Source organism: Calidris pugnax, unplaced genomic scaffold, assembly GCF_001431845.1.
Source record: "Calidris pugnax isolate Ruff unplaced genomic scaffold, ASM143184v1 scaffold81, whole genome shotgun sequence".
NCBI classification, from domain to species: Eukaryota; Metazoa; Chordata; class Aves; order Charadriiformes; family Scolopacidae; genus Calidris; species Calidris pugnax.
In genome coordinates this window covers 10,963,661-10,984,961 of record NW_015090880.1, presented here as the reverse complement: position 1 = coordinate 10,984,961, position 21,301 = coordinate 10,963,661, and the positions used below count along the sequence as shown (strand labels likewise).

General features: G+C 61.1%; 1 protein-coding gene across 8 annotated transcripts; it reads left to right on the top strand.

The window, feature by feature from the left end:
• Window positions 1-31: 31 nt before the first annotated feature.
• On the top strand, window positions 32-19,737 carry USP19 (ubiquitin specific peptidase 19). 8 transcript variants are annotated; one of them, XM_014946659.1, is made up of 28 exons: window positions 100-148; window positions 3,744-3,843; window positions 4,015-4,259; window positions 6,069-6,125; window positions 7,244-7,372; window positions 7,916-8,049; window positions 8,372-8,779; window positions 9,134-9,401; window positions 9,535-9,691; window positions 9,800-9,871; window positions 10,409-10,524; window positions 10,845-11,059; window positions 11,371-11,572; window positions 11,658-11,791; window positions 11,984-12,142; window positions 12,229-12,339; window positions 12,497-12,607; window positions 12,744-12,845; window positions 13,186-13,326; window positions 13,487-13,605; window positions 13,808-13,945; window positions 14,035-14,399; window positions 15,077-15,187; window positions 15,719-15,935; window positions 16,262-16,414; window positions 16,513-16,676; window positions 16,757-16,935; window positions 18,743-19,736. In XM_014946659.1, the coding sequence occupies exons 3-28, from the start codon at window positions 4,151-4,153 to the stop codon at window positions 18,974-18,976; spliced, it is 4,305 nt and encodes a 1,434-aa protein (XP_014802145.1). In that variant the 5' UTR covers window positions 100-148; window positions 3,744-3,843; window positions 4,015-4,150; the 3' UTR covers window positions 18,977-19,736. The 8 variants fall into 8 exon arrangements, with proteins under 8 accessions (XP_014802144.1, XP_014802145.1, XP_014802146.1 ...); XM_014946658.1 differs by lacking the exon at window positions 3,744-3,843 and having other exon boundaries at window positions 32-148; XM_014946660.1 differs by lacking the exon at window positions 3,744-3,843 and having other exon boundaries at window positions 107-208.
• The last annotated feature ends 1,564 nt before the right edge of the window (window positions 19,738-21,301 follow it).

The following is a 21,301-nucleotide window of genomic DNA, read 5'->3' as shown; positions in this document are numbered from 1 at the left end:
CCCTCCCCCGCATCCGCGCGCTTCCGCGTCACGTGGGCTCGCCCCGCCGGCTTCCGGAAGTGCGTCACGGGCTCGGGGCCTGTCTCCTGAGTCGGCCCGCTCGGAACTTCGGCTGGAAACAAAACAGACCGGAGCGGCGGGCGGGGCCGTGAGTGCGGGGCGGGACGGCGGCGGCGGGGCCGTGCGGGGGAGGCGAGCGGCGGCCGGGGTGAGGGCTGGAGCTGCGGCGGCGGGAGGGCAGGGGCCGGGGCGGCGGGGAGCGAGGCGGTGCGGGAGGAGGCGGTGGATGGCGGCGTGAGAGGGGCCTGAGGCGAAGGGGCTCGGGGCGGCGAGGGCCGCGGGAGCCGCGGGGTTGGGCCGTTGCCGTGGCCTGATGCTCTGCCTGCGTGGGGGCACTGCCTGGGCCTGCGGGCCGCGGGCCCTTGGGCAGAAGCACCGTTTCCCGTCCCTTTCTCCTCTCCTGAGGCCTGGCAGCGGCGCAGGACAGGCCAAGGGACCGCCGCCGGCTGCTGTCTGCTCGGACTAGGCTTCCCCAGAGACTTGTTAGGGCCTCGGGGGAGCTGGGCCTGCCGGGCTCCCTGCACGGCACAGCTGTAAGGGCTCGCTGCTGGCACGGTGATTTCCACGCAGGTTGGAAATATTACGTGTGGCAGTGCTGGGTTCGGTGCCCACCCCAAGCAGCTCCGTGCATGTCCTGGCTTAGCCTATGCGCCAGGTACGCTGAGAAACTGTAGTAAAAGAGGAGCTTGAGTCTTGGAACTTCTGATCCCTCAGGGGGACAAAGAGCAGAAGGTGACAAAAGTGCTTGTGTGCATGAGGAAAGTATTTCTCTTGGCTCTGTCTGGGACGTGGAGAGCCAGAACTCTGTGGAAGGATGAGGCTGTGAGACACACAACCTCTACAGCTACCCCAGTAAAGGCCTTTGGGCACTGAGGGGGAGGTGCTGCAGGCAAGAACCAGGGGACCTCCTCCTGCCAAGTCCTAAATGTGCCCCAAACATGAGGGGCAAACTGCATCTTGTTGTGCACCTTCTGCTGTCATTCCCTGAGCACTTACACTAGCCTGGTCTGGTGCTGCCATGGGAAGGGGCGGCCCTTCTTGCCAGCCTTTTGCTCCCATTCCTGACTTCTCCCTTTTCTCTGGCCAGCAAAAAAAGTGTTTGTTCAGCCCCAGCATGAACTGGGTCGGGGAACTGTTCTAGGGTTAGACAAATGTGGCGGGAAGCAGTTTTCCTCTGGCTGGCATCTTGATCTGGTGCGCGCCGCAGCCACGTGGGTGCTCGCACCGGCACAAAGGCTGGGAGAGCAGAGGGCAAGGAGGCACCTCCTCTCTCGGCAGCATGGCCAGGCTTTCCCAGCTCAGGGAAGGATTGAGCAAGATTTTGTACGAGTGCCCAGCCCATCGGGTGCTTCTCAGAGGTACACCTGGCATCCAGCCAGAGCGGCCTGTCACCATCTCTCCCCTGCAGCAGCTCCTACAGTGCCGACATGAGCAGTGCCAAAACCTCTGTGCCCCTGCACACCTAGGGGCTGGATGGCCTACCTGGCTGCATGTCTCCTGATGGCAGAGAGGCAGGAAGTTTCAGGGATTAGAATAGGTGAATGGGAATTGCCTGTGCTTTGCCTGTACTCCTCCAAAACTCCACAGTGCCCGCAGAGGCCTCAGGCCACCATCGGTCTGGGAACGGGAATCAGGCAGAGCTCCAGCCCTGCTTGGTTCCTGCCTGCTCTTAGGAATAACTGTCGGCAAAGCACCTGAGGGAGCCAGGCTCTCGGTGAGGCGTGAGAGCAGCAGGCTTCTCCCAGAGGAGTGACAGCAGACACGTGACCCTGGCTGTCCTCCTCACCCCTTCTTGGGCAGAGGATGATCTTTTCTCAGCCCTCCAGGACCCTTCTCAGAGCTTGATGTCACCCTGCCGAGCAGTTACACTGTGCCACCCCTTCAGAGGTGCAGGAAAGAGGCGATGGAGCCTCACCTGGCCTTGCACAAAGCAGTTGTTACTTCTTTTCTTCTGCTCCTCTGGAAGTTCTCACCCTAGAGGCAAAAGAAATTCAGCAAAAAATGCTTTCCCGTGTTTGCCAAGCCCAGGTTAGCTTTCTCAGCACCAGGAAGCATCTGTAGCTGGCATGTTTCAGTGTTGGTGGTGTCGGGAGATGAGCAACAGCATGCTGCTGGCAGCAGTGGCCTGCCGGCGTCGGAGGCCCAGCCTTGTGAACCAGAGCCACATCTGCTGCTGTGAGGGGCCCTTCCCATCCCCTCTGCAGCCAGAGGCGCTGCTGTGTCCCCGGGAGACCCAGTCTGTGTGGCAGCTGGTGGGTGGCACTGCTGTCCTCCCACACTCTTTCAAGCTTTCTGGGGCTGATGCTGGGCCCTGCTCAGCATCCCTGTCTCAAGGTTGTTTTGGGCCCTTCCACCATGGGTAGTGGGTGTTGCCTGTGCCAGGCGACCGGGCTGGACTCCGTGCTTGAGCTTTTCGCTTGGCTTCGGTGGCTCTTGGTTACAAGGGCGGGTTGGCCTGAAGATAAAGGGGTTGGGCTCGGTGCCTGTTATAGGGCTAGCTTTGCCAGAGCTGAGGGCAGGGCAGGATTGCTTTGCTCTCTGGACTTCCTTGCAGTTTGTGGCTACGACTCCCATGTTTGTGGCTACCTATTGCCCTGAGTGTTTCTAGAACACAAAAACACCCTGCAGAGCTGCCAGTACACTCAGTTCAACCGAGCACTTCCCTTGGAGGTGCCTCCTCTCCCCAGCTGTGCCCAAGCAGAGTTGTGGGGTCTGTGCCTGGGTGAGGGCAGGAAAAGCTATTCCCGAGGGCACGGGGAATTCCTGAGGGAGAGGCGGGCTCAGTGGAGCTGGGCTAGACCGAGAAGCTGTTAGGCTCAGCTCTGTGTCCTCAGACGGGAGCAGGGCCGTGGGATGGGTTGTGAATCAGTGCACTGGGAGCTGCTGCTGGCACCTGGGGGTGGGCAGGATCCGTGTGGCTGGGCCTGCTCTCCCGCAGCAAACCCCAGCAGACCTGTGAGCGCTAATGGGGTCAGGGTGAGGGGAAAAAGCCTTCCCAGCTCTCCGCTTTCGCTACCTCCACGGAGGCGCCTCAAATGGGACCATCTTCAGTGAGTTATTTTAGCTCTCCTCTATGGAAGCCGTAAACACCCGAGAGTGAAACTGGAGAGCGAAACTGAGAGCAGCCCCTGGGCTAGCAGCTCCCAAACCCTTTAAGGGAGCTGGCTCTGCCTGGGAGGGCAAGTCGAAGGGGGCAGGGGCGAGTGCCCTGCCTGCCCTGCCTTTTCCCTGGGGCCAGCAAAGCAGAGGTGTCCTGTTTCCAGGCCAGGCCCTGCTGATGCTGTCTGTAAACCAGAGGGGAGATGAATATGCAAGGTGCAGTCGTGCTGGTTAAGCTCCCAGCTGGTGGGCGGAGGAGGAGGAACTCTTCTCTTGCCAGGGAGCTCTGCTGTCATCTGTCACGGGAGGCTGTCCCAGGCCTGCTCCTGCTTCTCCCTTTCCTTCCTTCTTAGGGTGTTACTCGCTCCTGTTCCTGCCCTCTTACACGGGGCACTGTTTGACTGAAATAGCTGCCTCCCTGAGCTATGGGGCAGGCTGCCCCGTTGACCCTGGAGGCTCGATTTTGCCGATTGGGGCCTCCCCATATCCTCACCCTCGGCTCTGCCTCTGGGTGTTAGAGCCGGCGGCTCCTCTGGGCCAGTGTTGCTGTAGTGGGAGCCATGAGCATGACAATTGCTTTCCAGGTTTTTAATGAGTGCCACATACAGAAGACCCCTGGTTGTATCTTGGGAGCTCTGACAAGCCCATGCTTTTGGCAGTAAGCATTGTAACAGCTGTGATGAGGTAGGTTTCCTCACCAAGCACCGTGTGGGGCTTCCCGTAAACACGGCAGTGAAGGTCATGTCAGGGCACTGGCCCTGTGAGGGCCTGGCGCTGGGGCAGAGAGTGGATCCTGATGCTGTTGGGCCTTCTCCACCCAATCCTCCTGCCATGCTTGCTCTCTCCTCTCTTTAGGCCACTAGTTCCTTGCCAGAGAGTTTGACCACAGAGAGTCGCCAAGATAGCTGGGCCAGGAAGAAAACGTCGCACCCCTGACCCAGACTCCATTACCGACCCCGGCGGGCCGTTTGTGTCCTCCAAACGGCTGAAAATGTCCAGCAGCACCAATGCCCCTGGCCAGAGGAGAGTGTCTCGGGGCTTGGATGATGCCACCAACAAGAAGAAGCAGAAGGATCGAGCCAACCAGGAGAGCAAGGAAGGTGAGAGCCCCTCGGCAGTGCTGCGACGAGCAGGCCCATGGTTTCTCAGCCCTGCAGGGTGGGAGCCTTGCAGCCATCTGCTGCAGGATAAGCAGATTTAACTAATCGCTTCCTGCAGCTGATGGTAAACCATCTGATGTGGGATCCTCTTCAGCAGAGTGTCCTCCCTGGACCTGTAACCTCCTTCCTTTGGGCGTTACTTAGCCCTGGCTATGTGAGGAAGGTCGGACCTATGGCTCTGTTAGTTTAAGCCTGGAGTTGGCCTCGGTGGTTGTTTCTGGACCCTGCTTTTGGCTGAGGCAGAGCTGCCCTGACTCAGAGGCAGTGAGACTGAAGCCTGCAGGTGCTCTTGCAGCTGGAGGCAGTGCTGCTTCCCCATCGGTTTGCCGAGGCCAGATGCCAGTGCCCGCTGAGTGCGGGGCCTGTGGGTGGAGCTGGTGCTTTAGCTTCTGTGTCAGGGCAAGGTGTGGCTCAAGTGAAATAGTTGCTGTGCAGTAATTCCCTCTGTAGCTGCTGTGTATCCGATGACAAAAGCGATGCTTCAGGTGCAGGCTCTGGTGTGGAGCAGGGAATGCCTGCGGGCAGGATACAGGCAAGAGTTCCTGCGGCCCTGGAAAATTGCTTGATTTCTGTGCCTGCTCCGTTATGATTGTTGTAACCTCAAAATCACAGGGTGTTTTATAGGCCAAGGTAAACGAGCGCTTGCTGAGGTCTGTGCTGGAACGGCCGGCTACAGTCCCTGATGCAAACCCCTCCAGTGCAGAGAGTGTAGCGTTGTGCCTCCTCTCACACGGGAGGTGTGCTGTATCTCTGGCAAGGCCTGACCCTCCGTACCTTGTGATGCAAGGGTCCCATGCCCCTACTTTCTGAGGGGCTGCGGGGCAGCCATGCTGCCTCTGTCCCCTCTGTGCAGGGGTGGCGAGGGGCCAGAGCAAGCTTCTCACACTGCCAGCCCCACCGGCACCTTTGCAGCAGTGACTGTGATGGTCAGCAGAGGTTTCCTGCTGTTTTGTAGCCCATGAAGGGAGGCAGCGACAGCCCTCTGGGTGTTCCAAGGTGGAGGCCACAGCTCCCGTTGCTGCTGTTTCTCTGCTCCAGAACAAGGTGCTGTTGCTTTGAGCCCCTTGCCTGGCAGAGCTCACTGCCTTGTGGGGGTGGAGCAGGCTTTGAGACACTTCTGGCTGTTGGAGGTAATCCTGCGGGGAGCAGGGATTAGGTATCAGGTTGGTTTGGCTCCTCAGCCTGATCTGGAAGGAGGTTTTGGCTGTGGACATTGGCAGCTTGTGCAGAAATAGGAATGCTAAAGTGCAGCTGGGCTACGTGGTTCTCTCATTACAGCAGAATTGGTTTAAGTCAATACTAAACATCAGGTTCTCCTTGTCAGCTCAAGGCAGGACTCTTCTGTACGGCTGGAGGCTGAGGGCCTGGTGCGCTGAGCCGGGGCACACAGCCCGGTTGCCACAAGCCCGACACCGAGACATGCCTCAAAGCAGTGCTGTCTGCGCAGTGCAGTGATGTTGTGTTGCTTCTACTGTGGTGGTGGTTAGACTGAGATATGGTGGTGTGGTCCAGAGCAGTTGTGCTGGGGGCTCACTTGCTGTGGTGCTGCAGGCAGAAGGGGTCTCGGGGAGGGAGAGGTGTGAGGAAGCAGAGCAGGGAAATGAGCAGCACATGCAGCATGAAAGGCCTAGACAGAGGTTTTGGGGGATAAGGAGGTGACGAGTGAGATTTTGGGCATCAGCTTGCCGGCCCATGCTCTGAGGTGACTGAATGACAGACCTGCCCACGCTCTGCTTCTCTGCCCACCAGTGTCTCGCCCTGAGCTCAAGCAGGCTGAGACTGCCCAGGAGAAGGACTCAGAGGAGGGTAAGTCAAGGTGTGTGCTGGCTGTCAGTGCATGGCCATGGTGTGCCCTTGCCGAGGGATCTGAAGCTCTCACCTTGTCGTTGTCCCATGCTCTAGCATTGAGCAGAACTAACCTGAGTGCTCCTTGCCACAGCGTTTGTCTTTAACAGGATGCAGCCTTCCCAGGGGCCGAGAAGGATGCACGTGGCTGGGAAGGGCTGTCTGCAAGGAGGCCCTGAGCACATGGCAGGCTGCTTGTGACTCAGGTGTCACAGTGCTGCTGAGCACAGTCCTGGGATGTCTTGCTGTCTTGATGCCCCCATCTGTCCTGCTTGTTTTTAAGCAGGGAGCTGGGCTGGGAAAATCTCAATCTGTGTCACCCAGCGAGTGCTGCTGGCTGGTTTCTGCCTGGTCCAGGCCTGCTTTGAGGGCAGATGGAGCAGGATATCCTTATGCCACAGAGGGCAGAAAGAACCCGGCTGAAATGAAGGTGATTGAAATCACCTTTTTGCCTTGAAGACTTCAGAACACCACAGGGCCAGACCTGGAGCCTGGCAAACACCTGGTGGGGGTTCTGCCTGCAGTGGAGTGACACTGCCACACCATTTTCTCCCTGGCTGTGGCCTGCTTGCCCGGCTGGCCAACCCACCCATGTTTCAGCCGAGGTAACAGTGCTCACCTGGCAGGAGTATGGTGCTTTGGTGATTACAGCTAGGCTGCTTAGTTTGCATATGCAAAGAGGAAGTGGTAATTTCTGGTTGTGGGCAGAGTCCACTTGAATCCCCTGGAGTAATTCTGTGGCTTCCTCGTTCCCTGGGGAAAGCAGCAATTACTTTGTAGTTGGCAGGAGCCACCCCTTCTTCCCAGCTGCTGCTGCTGCTGCACGTGACAGGGCCGAGAGCAGCTCTGCCTTTCTGATCTCTCTGGTTCCCACCAGGACTCACCTGCCCTGCCACAACAGTTTGTGGCCTCTCTGATGAGAGCAAGTTGTGAGTGTCCATTTGACTGGCATGGTCTGTGCTCCCTGCGTTGACCTCCTTGTACTGAGTGTGCGTTCAGGCTCTTGTTTCCCAGCCAAAGAGTGGGCACTGCAGGCTCATGCCCCAGCGCGTGGGTGACGCTTCCCTCCCTCTTCCTAGAGCTGCTGCTGGACTGGAAGCAGAACGCTGATGAGATCATTGTCAAGCTGAACTTGGGCAGTGGAGCTCTGAAGGTGGAGGATGTGCACGCGTCTTTCACCGACAAGGACTGTTTGCTCAAACTACCAGGTATGGGGAGTAGAGGGACTGCTGCAGGCGTTTCTTCAGCAGGGCTTGGCACAGTTAGACGTGGGGCTGATCCAAAAACCTTCCCTTCGGAGGCAGTGCCCTGCTGTCAGCTGGCACAGCCTCAGCCAGCAGGCAGGGCCCATAGGAGAGCAGTCTAAAAGAAGAAGGGTGTAGAGCTGAGGAGGGCAGGAGCTGGCATCTGTGCCAAGTGAGCAAGCGCCCACTGACTGCTGTGCTGGTGCATTTCTGTCCCCTGCTCGCTGGGATGACTGAGTCGGCCTTGGGTACCCCTTGGAAAAGTGACTGTGCCCCTGAGGGCAGAGAGGCCCAGGGCCTTCCCTCTGGGAAGGAGGCCAGCCAGATGTACAAAGCAAATCCAGGGAAGCTGGCATTATACCCTGAAGGCTCCTGGGGTATGGTGGCAGTCTGCCTGCAGCCTCCTTGGCTCTGGACGAGTGATCCTTGGGGCAGGTGAAAGGGGCTGTGGTTAGGTGACAGCTCTCTGGAGCGCTGCCTGAGACGCCGGTTACTCTCTGCTTGCAGATGGGCGCCAGTGGAGCTGTCAGTTCTACGAGGAGATTGAGGGCTCCTGCAGCAAGATCCAGTGCAAGAAGGGCAACTTTCTACACCTTGTGCTTCAGAAGAAGATACCACTGCACAACTGGACTTCGCTTCTGGTGAGAAGGGGAGGATCTGCCATTTGAAGGGAGCTTATGGAGCTGGGGGGAGGGTTTCACTCCCTGCTCTTGAGCTGGTCAGGGAGCAATGTGGGGCACATCCTGCATCCACGTGCTTCCTGAGGGCAGTGAGCCAGCTGCCTTTGTCCCAGGGAGGGGGGTGTGATCGTATCCCTGTTCCTGCCTACCACATAGCCTCCAGGTTCTGTAGCAGAACCCTAGTGCATTCGGGGAAGGGGAAGTGAATGTAAAGGGCTGGCAAAGAGCGTGAGAGGTGCTGCTGCCTGGATACCTTCCCACTGTGCTGCACTGCTTTTCACAGAAAAAAAGGAAAGACGGATCCAAAGAGCTGGCCAAAGGGGCCGCGTGCTGGGAGAATGGGAAGGAGAAAGCTGCTTCTACAGAGCTGGCCCCTGAAGAGCTGAGGGCTGAAGGCACAGAGCCACCCAGGTCCCGGCGGGAGCCCTCCAACCCCAAGCGCGCTCCGGCAAGAAGCGAGGCCCTGGGAGGGAAAAGCCCAGGCAGCCCAGGGACACAGAGCGGCCCCAGCGCCAAGCGGGCAGTATACCTCAAAGTGGCTCCCACTGAAGAAGAGCCAAATGCCAGAGTCACTGGGAGCGTGGAGCCCAGCAAAGGGCACAGCGGGAGGACAGGCAGCCGCCGCAATGGCAGAACCAGCCAGGTGGATGGACCTACAGCCCTCACGGACCTCGCACCGCCACTGGAGAAGGTACCTAGGACCCAGCTGAATGGGGCACCCCTGCTTCCTCAGCCCCCACACAGAGGATGCTGCTTGCACAGGGACCTATCAGTGCCAATGAAATAGACTCTGGGGTTCCATGGGTGGTGCTGGGGGCTGGCATGGGCCTGGCTGTGGGAAAGGAGAGGGTGACATGAGGACCTCACAGTCACTGGGCTGAGCATGTGCTCTGGTGATAATGAGGCTGAGCTGAGCATGGGATGTGGGGTTGAAGCGGGTGGTGTGGGGCTGTGCCCCCCTGGCTGGCAGGAGTCATAGTGGGTGAGCCGGGGCAGCTTGGGGGTGACATTGTCCGTTTTTCACCACGTCCATCTGTCTTGAAAGGCTGTGGTTTTGACCAAGGAGACTGTTCCCGTGGAGATGCCACCTCTTGCAGCTACCACAGAGGTGTTCCCCCACCGGGTTGCCACCTGTGTGGAGAAGAGGGTCCTGCAGCCAGGCAGCCCTGCTGAGGCCTTGCGGGGCCGGGACTGCACGCCTGTCCTGGGAGAGAGCTCTAAGGCTGTCCCAGTGGCCACCCCTCCCCTGGGCAGAGACGGTGAGAAGAGGGACTGGTCCAAGGATGATGTGGCTCTGGAAGCAGCGGCTGATGGTGAGTGGCTGGAGCCCAGGGGTCAGCCTGGTTGGGAAAGTCCATCTGCTTGGGACCTCTCCTGGGTCAGTCTGCAGTGCTGCCTCGGCGTGCAGAGAAAGTAATGTCTCTCTCCATGGCTTTCCTTGCTCAGAGCCAGAGCCTTTTGTGAGCCTGAGCTTTGTCAAGAATGACTCGTATGAAAAGGGCAATGACCTGGTGGTGGTGCATGTCTACGTGAAGGAGATCCACAAGGAAACGTCCAAGGTGTTGTTCCGGGAGCAAGACTTCACGCTGGTGTTCCAGACGAGGTACGGGCATGCCTGGGGACGGTGCCAGGCTGCTGCAGAGCACCTGACTGTGGTCAGGCTATTTACTCTCTTCTTCTCACTAATTTCTCACTCCCAATTTCTTTGCAGTGACACAAACTTCCTTCGCCTCCATCCTGGCTGTGGGCCCCACACAGTGTTCCGGTGGCAGGTGAAGCTCAGGTATGGCTCCCATCCTCTTAGCTTGCACTGGGGCAAGGGAGCTGAGAGTGCAGCTCTCAGCAGGAGCAGGAGCCAGTCCTGGCTGGTGGGTCTGTGCAAGGAATGCTCATTTCTGCACCTGGGGGTCTCCCTTACACCATGCTGCACTAATGCCACAAGCCTGAGCTGCCTTGGCTCTGTGTGGTGGCCTGCAGGGGAGGAAATCCCAGTGCCTCCTTGCCCACGGTTCCCCCCCCGCTGCCCCCAAGCCTGTTCCAGAGCTCTTGAGGACAGAGCCAGACCAGCCTATGTGCTCTTTGGGTGGGATGTCCAGTGGGAGGGGCATGTGGAGAATGGATCGGCCAGGAAAGGGGCCCTTTGTGTGTGCAGTGCAGCCAGGCTCGAGGGTTTCCATCCTGGTTTGCCAGAGCTACCTCAGGAATGGTTCTAGCTGGGTCCCTACTGCCTGGAGGCCATGGCCCCACCTTCCAGAGGCTTTGGCGTGTCTGAGGCTGCTGGGGGGTCTGGGGCATCCCTGACTTGCTGTGTGTCTTGCAGGAACCTTATTGAGCCGGACCAGTGCACATACAACTTCACGGTGTCTCGCATTGACGTTTCCTTGAAGAAACGCCAGAGCCAGCGCTGGGGGGGTCTGGAGGCTCCAGCCACACGAGGTCTGCACCCTGCGTTTTTGTCTTGCCTGCCTTCTGCACCCCAGCGGGGCAGGGGCCCTCCTCACCGCTGGCAGCAGCTGGATGGTGCCAGATCCTCCAGCGAGGGGTTGTGGGGACGGAGAGGGGCTGAGCGGGTGCAAGCAGGAGGGGTGTAGGGCAGGGTGAGCCAAGCTCTAGGGGAAGGGCATGGCCGTTCCCCTTGCTCACATGGAAGTTGGGTAGGAGAGAGCCTGTGTGTGAGCATGGACTGAGTGGCTCAGCCCTGCCGTGGGCAGCGCATGGTGCTGCTAACCACAGGCCCACCCTTCCCCCTTTTTAAGGTGCAGTGGGTGGTGCAAAGGTTGCCATGCCTACAGGCCCTACCCCTCTGGACAAGAACCCCCCTGGCAGTAACCAGCACCCCCTGTCCAGCAAGGAGGAGGCCCGAGCCAGCGACAAAGAGAAGCCACGAGTGGAAGATGGGGGTCTGGATGGTGTGGCAGCTCGTACGGCCCCAGAGCATGTGGCAGTAAAGCAAGAGCCACACATCCCGTCGGTGAGTAGGGTTGCGTTGGGTAGGGCGGCAGGGTGAAAGGGAGACCCACTTGTCCCTCTCGTGGGACCCCACCTCCTTGGTGTTGCTTTGAGGACTCGCGAACTATTCCTGGAGGAGGAGGCAGCACTCCGCCATCAGAGCTGGCAGGATTGGGGACAGCAGTTGGCCTGTCTATGCCAGTCCTGGTGGGAGACGGTGTGATGGCTTCAGCCCAGTCACGTCTGAGGGGTGCTTTGGGCTTTTGGTTTCCCTGGTGTTCCCAGAGAGGCTCCCTGTGTGCAGCACCCTCACACCCACCTTTGCTTTGGCAGCCCAAACCGACATGCATGGTGCCACCAATGACACACAGCCCTGTGAGCACCGAGAGCGTGGAGGATGATGAGGATGAGGACGAGAAGAAGAAGGTGTGCTTGCCTGGCTTCACGGGGCTGGTGAACCTTGGCAACACCTGCTTCATGAATAGCGTCATCCAGTCCCTGTCCAACACCCGGGAGCTGCGCGACTACTTCCATGGTGAGCCCACACCGGGAGCCCAGCAGAGCCCTGCTGCTCAGATGGTGCAGCCAGTGTCACCCTCACTCTCCTGTGTCTCTTACAGATCGGTCCTTTGAGTCAGAAATCAACTACAACAACCCACTGGGGACAGGGGGACGCCTGGCCATCGGCTTTGCCATGCTGCTGCGAGCGCTGTGGAAGGGCACGCACCATGCCTTCCAGCCCTCCAAACTAAAGGTAAGGCCGCAGGCACCAGTGCTACACAGGAGCTGCTGTGGGTCCTTACCACTCCTCTCTGGGCACCTGGATGCCCTGCTAGCGCTGCTGAGAGCTAGGTGGGTGTGGGTGGGTGCAGCCAGGCTTTGTGCATGGGACAGGCGGTGCTGCCAGGGGGCTGCTGGCCAGCCCTGACTTCTGTGCTCCCCCCAGGCAATCGTGGCCAGCAAGGCTAGCCAGTTCACTGGCTATGCCCAGCATGATGCTCAGGAGTTCATGGCCTTTTTGCTTGATGGCCTGCACGAGGACCTCAACCGCATCCAGAACAAGCCCTATACAGAAACTGTTGACTCAGATGGAAGGCCTGATGAGGTGAGGACATCCCTCCTCTAAAGCCACTGAGGGAGCAGCCCTGGCCTGGGTGGTTTAGTGTAGTTCTGAACCCTCTCTCCCCGCAGGTGGTAGCTGAGGAGGCCTGGCAGCGACACAAGATGAGAAACGACTCTTTCATTGTGGACCTTTTCCAGGGCCAGTACAAATCCAAGCTGGTGTGCCCAGTGTGTTCAAAGGTAGGGCAGCCTTGGAGGCTCTGTCCCTGTTCTGGCTGTGCAGCAGCAGGCTCTGACCCTCAGAGAGCACAGGCCAGAGGACAAGGCTGGATCTCAGGTCTGCTGGGGCTGCTCAGCTACAAGCACTTCCCACAACTGTGTGCTCTCACATCTGCAGGTGTCCATCACCTTCGACCCCTTCCTGTACCTCCCCGTGCCTCTCCCACAAAAGCAGAAGGTGCTGACTGTCTACTACTTTGCAAAGGAGCCGCACAAGAAACCGATCAAGGTAAATGACACTATCTACTCAGGGGTGAGAGCCTGAGAGGGCTCCTGGAGGTGCCCCAGGCAGCTGAACGTGTGCTAAGGGGCTGAGTTAAGTACCTTGGTGTGCTGTGACTGATGGGGCATTTTCTTGCTGGCAGTTCCTCGTGAGTATCAGCAAGGAGAACTCCAGTGCCATGGAGGTACTCGACTCGGTGGCCCACAGCGTGCGTGTGAAACCAGAGAACCTACGCCTGGCAGAGGTGAGAGTGCCCCAGCTGGGGAGCAAGCCATGAGCTGCTCCTGTGGGTGCCCCGGCTCCTACAGCTCTGCAGGGAATATGGCCACTGAGTCACTTGCCCATATCCAGCATGTCAATGGGACAGATTTTGTCCATGGTGGCAGTGTCCTGCACAGGGTGCTGCCAGGTAGAGGCCTACTAGGAGCGCTGGGCCACTATAATATGGCAAGAGATGTCCATCCTCCCCTGGTGGGTGGTGTGGTGCTGCTGATCCTGCAGCTCATTGTGGGGTCGAGGTCTGTGGCTTTCTCAGAAGTGTGGGGCAGCCCTCACGTGGTCCCGCTCCACTGCTTTCCTGGCAGGTGGTCAAGAATCGCTTCCACCGCATGTTCCTGCCGTCCAACTCGCTGGACGCAGTCTCCCCCACGGACCTGCTGCTCTGCTTCGAGGTGCTGTCCCCAGAGCTGGCCAAGGAGCGGGTGGTGGAGCTGCAGGTCCAGCAGGTAAGAGGGAATATTGGGACTGCCGGGAGGCACGCAGTGCTGAGCCTGCAAGTGGGGCTGAGCAGGAGGGGAGAGCTGCATGCAAGGGTGACAAGCTGCATCGAGCACGGTTGCCCACCAAGGGTGCCTTCTCCTGCCCAATGGGTCCTTTCTCCTGCAGCGTCCGCAGGTGCCCAGCGGCCCCATCGCCAAGTGTGCTGCCTGCCAGAAGAAGCAGCTGCCTGAGGATGAGAAGCTCAAGCGCTGCACGAGGTGCTATCGAGTCGGTTACTGCAACGTGTGAGTTGGCTTGGGGCCTGGCAGGGAGGGAGGGTCTTCTGCCTTTAAGGGCTGGATGGGAGAGCTCGGTCCACTGGGAGGAGGTGGGATGGGATGGGCCTTTGGGAGGGAGCTAGTCTGGTTCCCCACTTTCTGGCCCTGCCGTGATCCTGCCCAGGGTGGTTGGGGGTGCTGGGTTCACCTGGGACTCTGTGTGTTACAGGGTATGTCAGAAAACACACTGGCCAGACCACAAGGCTTTGTGCCGCCCAGAGAACATCGGTTTCCCCTTCATCATCAGCGTGCCCGAGTCCCGCCTCACTTACGCCCGCCTGGCCCAGCTGCTGGAGGGCTATGCAAGGTGAGGGTGCAGGGAAGGAGGGTGCTTCTGCCCTGCGGTGGAGCTCAGCCCTGTGCCTGGCTGGCTCTGACTGCCATCTCCTTGCCCAGGTACTCGGTCAGCGTGTTCCAGCCTCCGTTCCAGCTGGGCCGGATGTCACCGGAGCAGGGGCTGCAGCCTCTGCTCCCGGACAAGCTGGAGCCTCTGGCCAAGAGCAGCTGTGCAGCAGCCACCTCTGTCCCTGAGCTGGGGGACGAGGACAGGGCTTCCAGCCTCCTGCAGGAACCTCCGCTCTCGCCGGCTGTTCCTGAGCTGCACCCAGAGCTGGGGGACACCGGCACTGTCCGGAGCAAGGTCCTGGCAGCCAGGAGTTCCCTGCTGAGCTTGGATTCAGGCTTCTCTGAGCACATGGAGTCGCAGAGCGACAGCTGTTGCGAGAAGGAGCCGTCCTATGAGAGAGCCCTCAAGCCAGAAGGTAAGAGGTGTTGTGGTACTAACCATCTTCTGTGCCCAGAGCCCCCAGCAGACCCAAGACAAAACAGGAGCAATTCTCCCTCCTTGGGATGACCTTCCACCACAGCATCTTTTCTTCCCTTGTGAGCTTGGTCCAGAGTCCCCCTGGGGACATATTTGAGGCCCTGGGAGCTGTGTTTTGGCAGTGCTGCCCCACCTGAAATGCCTGTCTGCCCATCCTCTGCCTTGCTTTGACAGGGCCCACGGGGCAGAGCAGAGACTTGACTAGGAAGGAGGCCGGAGTGTTGTGATGTTGTGGGAGGGGTGGGAAGGCAGGGGCTGGCAGAAGCCTCCGAGTCCTGTGGGAGGGCTGAGCCCCTCAGGGCTGTGAGCGCAGCGTTTCCCTCGCTCTGACTCAGCTGCACGGGAGCAGCCTCTCGCGCTCGGCTGCCTGGCTGTCACGTTTCCAGACACTCGTCTCAGGATGGCAGCAATGTGCAGTGAAGGGGCAAGGCAGGCAGAGGAGCACAGCTTGCCAGGGGCAGACGCCTGCTAAAAATAGTCAAGGACACGGGGCACGTGGTTGTGTCCCTGCAAGGCCGTAGCATGTGAGGTGGGGGTGGGGGCACTGCAAATTCTTGGCCCCTACGCAGGGCAGACAGGCAGTGCCACCATGGATCTGTCCCTGCTTGTCCACAGCTGCCATCCCTGGGTACCAACACACTCCAGACTCGCTGAGTGCCCGCGCCACGCAGTTCTACATCAACAAGATTGATGCCGCCAACCGAGAGCACAAGCTGGAAGATAAAGGTGAGCCCAGAAGGTGCCACTTTCATCCCTGGCAGGGTGGTGGCTCTGCCTGGCCAGGATGCCAGGGTCTGCATGGCACAAGTGAACCCAGGTGTGACAATGGCTCTGGGCTGGATAAGCTGCATCTGGCACAGTGAAGGTCAGGGCTTGGCTGCACAGAGGTGCTGCCTAGAAGCTCTTCTTGGACGTGACATTGCTCCTCTCCTCGGCAAATAGACCAATTCCCTTCAAATGCCTGTATCCACAGAGGGTTTTTGATCTCTCAGTCACATCATGTCTGAATGGGATACCCATATCTGGTGCTGGTTATGTTGCTGCTGCTGAGAGAGTTTGTGTCTGCCTTGCCCCACTGGCTGTGGGCTTGTGACACCCTGGGGTGGTGAACCAGACAGTGCGGGTGCCCCACAGGGGCACTTGTCCCATCCTGGCAGTGCTACATGATTGATCTATTGGGGAAGGCAAGACTGTTCCAGCAGGGTGGCCTGGTGTAGCCTGACAGGGCAGGCGTGTGAGATGTGTGCCCCTTCGCAGGTGACACCCCCCTGGACCTGACAGATGACTGCTCCCTTGCCCTGGTGTGGAAGAACAATGAGCGCCTCAAGGAGTTTGTGTTGGTGGAATCCAAGGAGCTGGAGTGTGTGGAGGACCCGGGCTCGGCCAGCGAAGCAGCCCGGGCTGGCCACTTCACCCTGGAGCAGTGCCTCAATCTCTTCACCAAGCCCGAAGTCCTGGCCCCAGAGGAAGCATGGTGAGGAAGGTGGCAGGGTGGGTTCCAGGCCGTGAGCTCAGACAGCAGTGGGGGTTTCCCGGGAGCTGCCTGGGCCTGTACGCCGTTTCTTCTGGCAGCCAGGAGCGTTGGGCTGGCCTTCCCTGTGCTCTGGGGAGGGAGGCTAGAAGCCAGCAGGGAGCAATGCCAGCGCTTCACAGAGCTGTGCTGGCCTGCCCTGGCAAGGGAGGCTGAGACCTCCCACATCCCCTCTGCCAGCCCCACATGTTGGGGGGACCTTGGGGCTGGGCTGGGCTTTGAGGCCTGGGGCTCTCCTCGCACCGGTAACGAGCACACTCTTCCCCCAGGTACTGCCCCAAGTGCAAGCAGCACCGTGAGGCCTCCAAGCAGCTGATGCTGTGGCGCCTGCCCAATGTCCTCATCATCCAGCTCAAGCGCTTCTCCTTCCGCAGCTTTATTTGGAGGGACAAGATCAATGACATGGTGGACTTCCCCGTCCGGTGAGAGCCTGGGGGATGAAGTGCCTGGGCTGCCCTGCAGTCTGGTCTCCCCCTGCCTAACGTCGACTGCCGTGACTTTTCCCCCTGTCTATCCCCAGGAGCCTGGACCTGAGCAAGTTCTGCATCGGCCGTAAGGGCGAGCAGCAGCTGCCCATGTACGACTTGTACGCTGTCATCAACCACTACGGAGGGATGATTGGGGGGCACTACACGGCGTACGCCCGCCTGCCCAACGACAAGAACAGCCAGCGCAGCGACGTGGGTGAGGATCTGCCGGCCTCGCCGCCCCACCTCTCCTGCAGCTGTGGCCTCTCTCCTTGCTTAACCCTTCTCTCTTCTCAGGCTGGCGGCTCTTCGATGACAGCACAGTCACCACCGTGGACGAGAGTCAGGTGGTAACCAGATACGCGTATGTCCTCTTCTACCGCCGGAGGAACTCTCCTGTGGAGAGACCCCTGCCAGGGCACCCCCCAGACCACCGAGCTGAGCGCACCCCCTCTGCGGAAGCTGCTGCTACCCAGGTGAGAGCTTGCGTCCTTTTTGGCACTGTTGGAGCCACAGAGCTGTGAAACATGCCGAGGTGCCCACACGCAGGGCCCAGCCCGACTCTGCCAGCACTTACAGAGCCTGGCGCAGCTGCGGTGTGGTGCCTGCCCCTCTTCAACACCGAAGAGCTTGTGTCTGCCAAGCCTTGGGGGCTGTCTTGCCCTGTTCTTGCTGTGTGCTTGGGTTGGTCCCTGCCCCGAGGGACCATAGGAGAGCTGGTTCCTGTCGTCAGGGTGGGGTGTGCTGGTGGGAGGGCACTGGAGGAGGCAGGAAGGGGGCTCGGCCTCACCGGGGTCTGCACCGAGGGAAGGCTGTGAGCGGTGCAGCAGGAGCTGGCTGTGCCGGGGAGCGGTGAGAACCTGCCCTCCGCAGCTGCTCTCGAGGCAGGGTGGGGGACGCTTTCTGCTGGGGCCCAGCTCGGGGCCAAGCTAGGTGCAAAAAAGGCAAATGCCAGCGCTGAGCCAGAGGCCTGGCAGCCTCCGCAGGGTGCTGAAGAGAAACCTGCCAGAGCGAGCTCTGCTGCTGGGCCGCCTGGGAGGGGAAGGGGTGGGCCAGCCGGCGGCAGGGTGCTTTCGGCACACACCGGTGGGAAGCGGTGGGGCTGGTCTTTGTGTGAACGTCAGATGTGAAGGCCCAGACTGGGGGGCTCGATGCAGCACCCACCTGGTGAGCCCCCCCGCATCACTGTGCTGCAGCTCTTCCCTCTGAGCTCAGCACCCCCATGGCCCTGCAGGGATTGAGGACGATGCTCATCTCATCTCTGGCACGGTGGCACATGTGTGCCCCGTCAGGTCCTTCTGGCGTGGCCCCCTGGCCTGTCTGGCTCACACAGCCCTCGGCTTGGCACTGGTTAGGCATCCCCGCTCTTCCCTCTCAGCTGGGGGACAGGAGCCCTACCTCTGGGGCCAGGTGGTGTCCGGCACGTTGATGTCTGCCTGCCTAGGCTGTTCCTGTGCTGGGGGGACTCTGCGTGTCCTGGAGCAGCCCCACTTGCTGGGGGTAGCCTGGGTAACGAGAAGGCTGTGATAAGCATCCCACGCTGGCATTGGGACCCTCCAGGGGCCTGGGCAGCACTGAGGCTCACTGTAACCCACCCAGCACGGGTTCATCGGTCCCGCAACGGTGCTGGATTCCCCACAGCGCTGGGGTGCACTGGATCCCACTGGGGTGCACTGGATCCCGCCGGGGCTCAGCAGGTCCCTGAGCCCCTCCGACCACCCAAACCCTCCCAGGCCACTGGGTGCCCTCTGGAGACCTGCTGCCCCACACGATCACCAGCCCAGTGAAGGGCTGGGCTGCGATTGGCTGCCTGTGAATAATCCTCCTGGAAGTTGGACTATGATTGGCTGTCGGAGCATCCCCACCCACTGAAGCAGACCTCTGATTGGCTGTGCTGCGACCGCGCCTCCTGCTCCTGCCGCCCCAGCTGGCTCCGGATTGGCCATCCTCAGAACAGATCCTGTGGGGATCACAAAAGCTTGGGCTGTGATTGGCTGCCGCCTGCCCCCCTCGCCACCTGGACCCACCAATGCCAGAGCATTGGCTCCGTCGGGATCCGGTTGCCCGCTCCGCGGCCCCGCGAAGACCCTGCCTTGGCAGAACCTCCCACGCGCCGGAGACCCCGAAGAGCCGCGGGGGCGGGTGTGACCGCGCTGCATGGGGAGGCGGGCTGGCTTGGCTGGGCACGGGGCTGGGCTCGCAGGCACCCGCCTGCCCCGGGGGATGGCGAGGGGTGTTGCCCGTTGTGTTCTCCAAGTGCTGACGCAGGTTTCCACATCGCAGGCTTCTCTGATCTGGCAGGAACTGGAGGCTGAAGAACAAGAGCTGCAGCTCGAGGCACCCCAAAGGCCTGCAAGAAACTCTTGGAGGCCCCGTGGCCAGAAGCGGAGTCCAGGCACCCCCCAGCACCCAGATGAAGGCTGCGTCAGATACTTCGTCCTGGCCACCACGGCCGCAATTGTCGCGCTCTTCCTGAACGTCTTCTACCCGCTCATTTACCAGACCCGCTGGAGATAGGCACGGGCGTGCAGCCAGCTGCGGGCGCAGGGCTGCCGGGGCACGCGCTGTCCTAGGATGCTACACGACGAAGACGTCGGGCGGCAGGACAGAAACTGCCGGGAAGGACTCGCCAAGGGAAGCGTGGGGCCGTCGGCTCCTGCCTGTCTGCTCTGGCATCTCCCGTGCCAGCTGGCAGGGCTGCGTGGCCAGCTCGCTGCCTTGCCAAGGTGTCAGCCCAGAACCAGGAGTCCCTCAGCCCTCCCTCACCCTTGCTGCCCGCTGGGAGCGGGGCAGACCTCGTGGCTACCTGCTGCTCAAGAAGGGACATTGCTGCTACAGCACGGCCAGGGGCTGGGAGCCCCCTGGGAATATTGGCCACCTCTGCTTGGCTGCCAGGAAAGAAGTGGAGACCTCGTGGAAAGCTGCAGCAAGGGCGGGATGCCCTGACACGTGTCCCAGTCTGGCCACCTGTCCTAGCTGTGCTGCTGTGGGAACCTTGTTCTCCCCGGGGCTGGTGTGACCCATGGCTCCTGGGCCAGCCCAGTCCTTCCTGGTGCCAGCTGCCCGCGCACCGGGAGCTGTGCGTGCCGCACCCCTGTGCTGGGACGGAATGCGCTTGTCACCAAGGGCTTGTGTGCTTCCCTCTTCAGCCCCGCCACGGCTCCTCTCCCCCAGGCAGCTGCTGGGGAGACTGGCAAACTGGGCTGAGGTGCCCATGGTGAGCTGCTGGCTTCCACCAGCGCTGTGGGGTGTGGGGGCTGTCCCCCGCTGGCTGCATCTTTTGAGGGGGAGGGGGGTGGGTTTCTGCCAGGGGGAGCGTAGTGCGGTACCTCCTTTGCGAGGGGACGGGCTGCCCATGCCCTGGGAGAGACGTGGGGTCGGGAAGCACAGGTAGGACCTCGGTGTGTTAATAAACCCAGGTTTTCCAAAGAGACATAGCATTCCCTGTCCTGTGTGATGGGACTCTGCAGTGGGGCAGGGACTCTGCCCCAGAGCCTGCTCCAACACCGGGGCAGGTGCTGGTGACCTTCCTGTGCCTGAGGCAGCTGCTTTAAGTGTCTCAGTACAAGGTGCGGTGACCCTGCCCTTGTACACCCTGTGTGGCAGCAGGCTCTGGGGAGAGCTCTTCCCTGCTGCTTCCCTGGGGCAGAGGCTGGGCTCTGCCTCCCCGGGCCGTGGGCTGCAGCCCTCGTGGGACACGTACAGGGCAGGGGAAGCCCGGCGGGGCTGGCAGCGCACGGTCCCACGGGGCCGGGCCACAGGCTGCAGCTCCAGCGGTGTCTGACATTGAGACGTGTTGCCCTTGGCTGAGCGTGGCTCAGACGGCTCGGGCGTGTTTGGGTGCGAGAGGTGACTTCAGAGCCCTGTGACTTCCTTTTCCGTCTCCGCTGCTGTCCCGCTGGCTGTGTCCTTGGCTGGCTCGGGAAGGATGCTTGGCAGGGAAGGGGGTCGCCCGGGTTTCTGGCTGGGGTTTGAGCCGGACAGCGGGGAACCTAGGGCTCCCCCACCTCGGTCCCCCACCCCTCTTGCACGTGCGCCGCCGTAACCACCCCCTGCCATCCCCCCTCCCCGCCGAGTGGGTCCCAGCCGGGGAGGCTGGGGGGGCTGTGCCATGGTCATGAGGTGCCGGTCGTGGAACAGTCGCCTCATTGTCTGCAGCCCTGGGGCTCGGCGGCTTCCCCCACTCGCCCACGGCGCTGGCCTCATGGGGCTGAGTCAGTGCCCGGCGCCGGTGGGGTGACCTCTGCTCCGGCTGGCGCCCCGGGCTTGGGGCCCACAAGCCACTGCCTGCACCTGCCTGCCCGCCGTCCCCGGAGGTGGGTGGCCAGCAGTGAGGCCCAGGCTTACACGCTCTGGGCTCTGGAAATCCCCTCTGGTCCTGTGCTGTTCCTCAGACCCCAGCAGGGGCTGGCACCCTGCCCCTTGGCTCCGCCGCTGCTGCCCGGGCTGGCTGGGTGCCCGTGCTGGGGGCGCGGGGCTCTGCTCAGACCGGCCCTGGCCGCCCGCAGCCCCGGGGCCACGAGTGCCGGGCTGGGGAGAGGCAGCAGCGCCGGGGCCGGGCTGAGCGTGCCGCAGCCTGGCTCTCCTCGGGCAGGCAGGTGGGGGCTGCCACCGGGGGCCCCTGGGCATGCTGCCAGGGGGCTGGCATCGGCCCCTGCGGTCTGCTCCACGCTGTGTGGGGTCCCCCTGGAAGTGGGGAGGGAGGGAGGGAAGAGAGGGGTGAACTTGGGCACTAGTGTCCCCCTTACACCCCTGGGTCTCCCTCTCGTGCCCGTGGTCTCCCTCTTACGCCCACCTTCTGCTTGCAGGGACTACCCCCCGTGCCGTTCGGATCTGGCCTGG

What these genes read in the sequence shown, in the direction of transcription:
- USP19 (XM_014946658.1), top strand. Translation starts at nt 4,151, where the DNA reads ATGTCCAGCAGCACCAATGCCCCTGGCCAGAGGAGAGTGTCTCGGGGC. An exon ending in ACAACTGGACTTCGCTTCTG is followed by an intron (nt 8,050 to 8,371) that starts GTGAGAAGGGGA and finishes TGCTTTTCACAG; the next exon opens with AAAAAAAGGAAAGACGGATC. An exon ending in CGGAAGCTGCTGCTACCCAG is followed by an intron (nt 16,936 to 18,742) that starts GTGAGAGCTTGC and finishes TCCACATCGCAG; the next exon opens with GCTTCTCTGATCTGGCAGGA.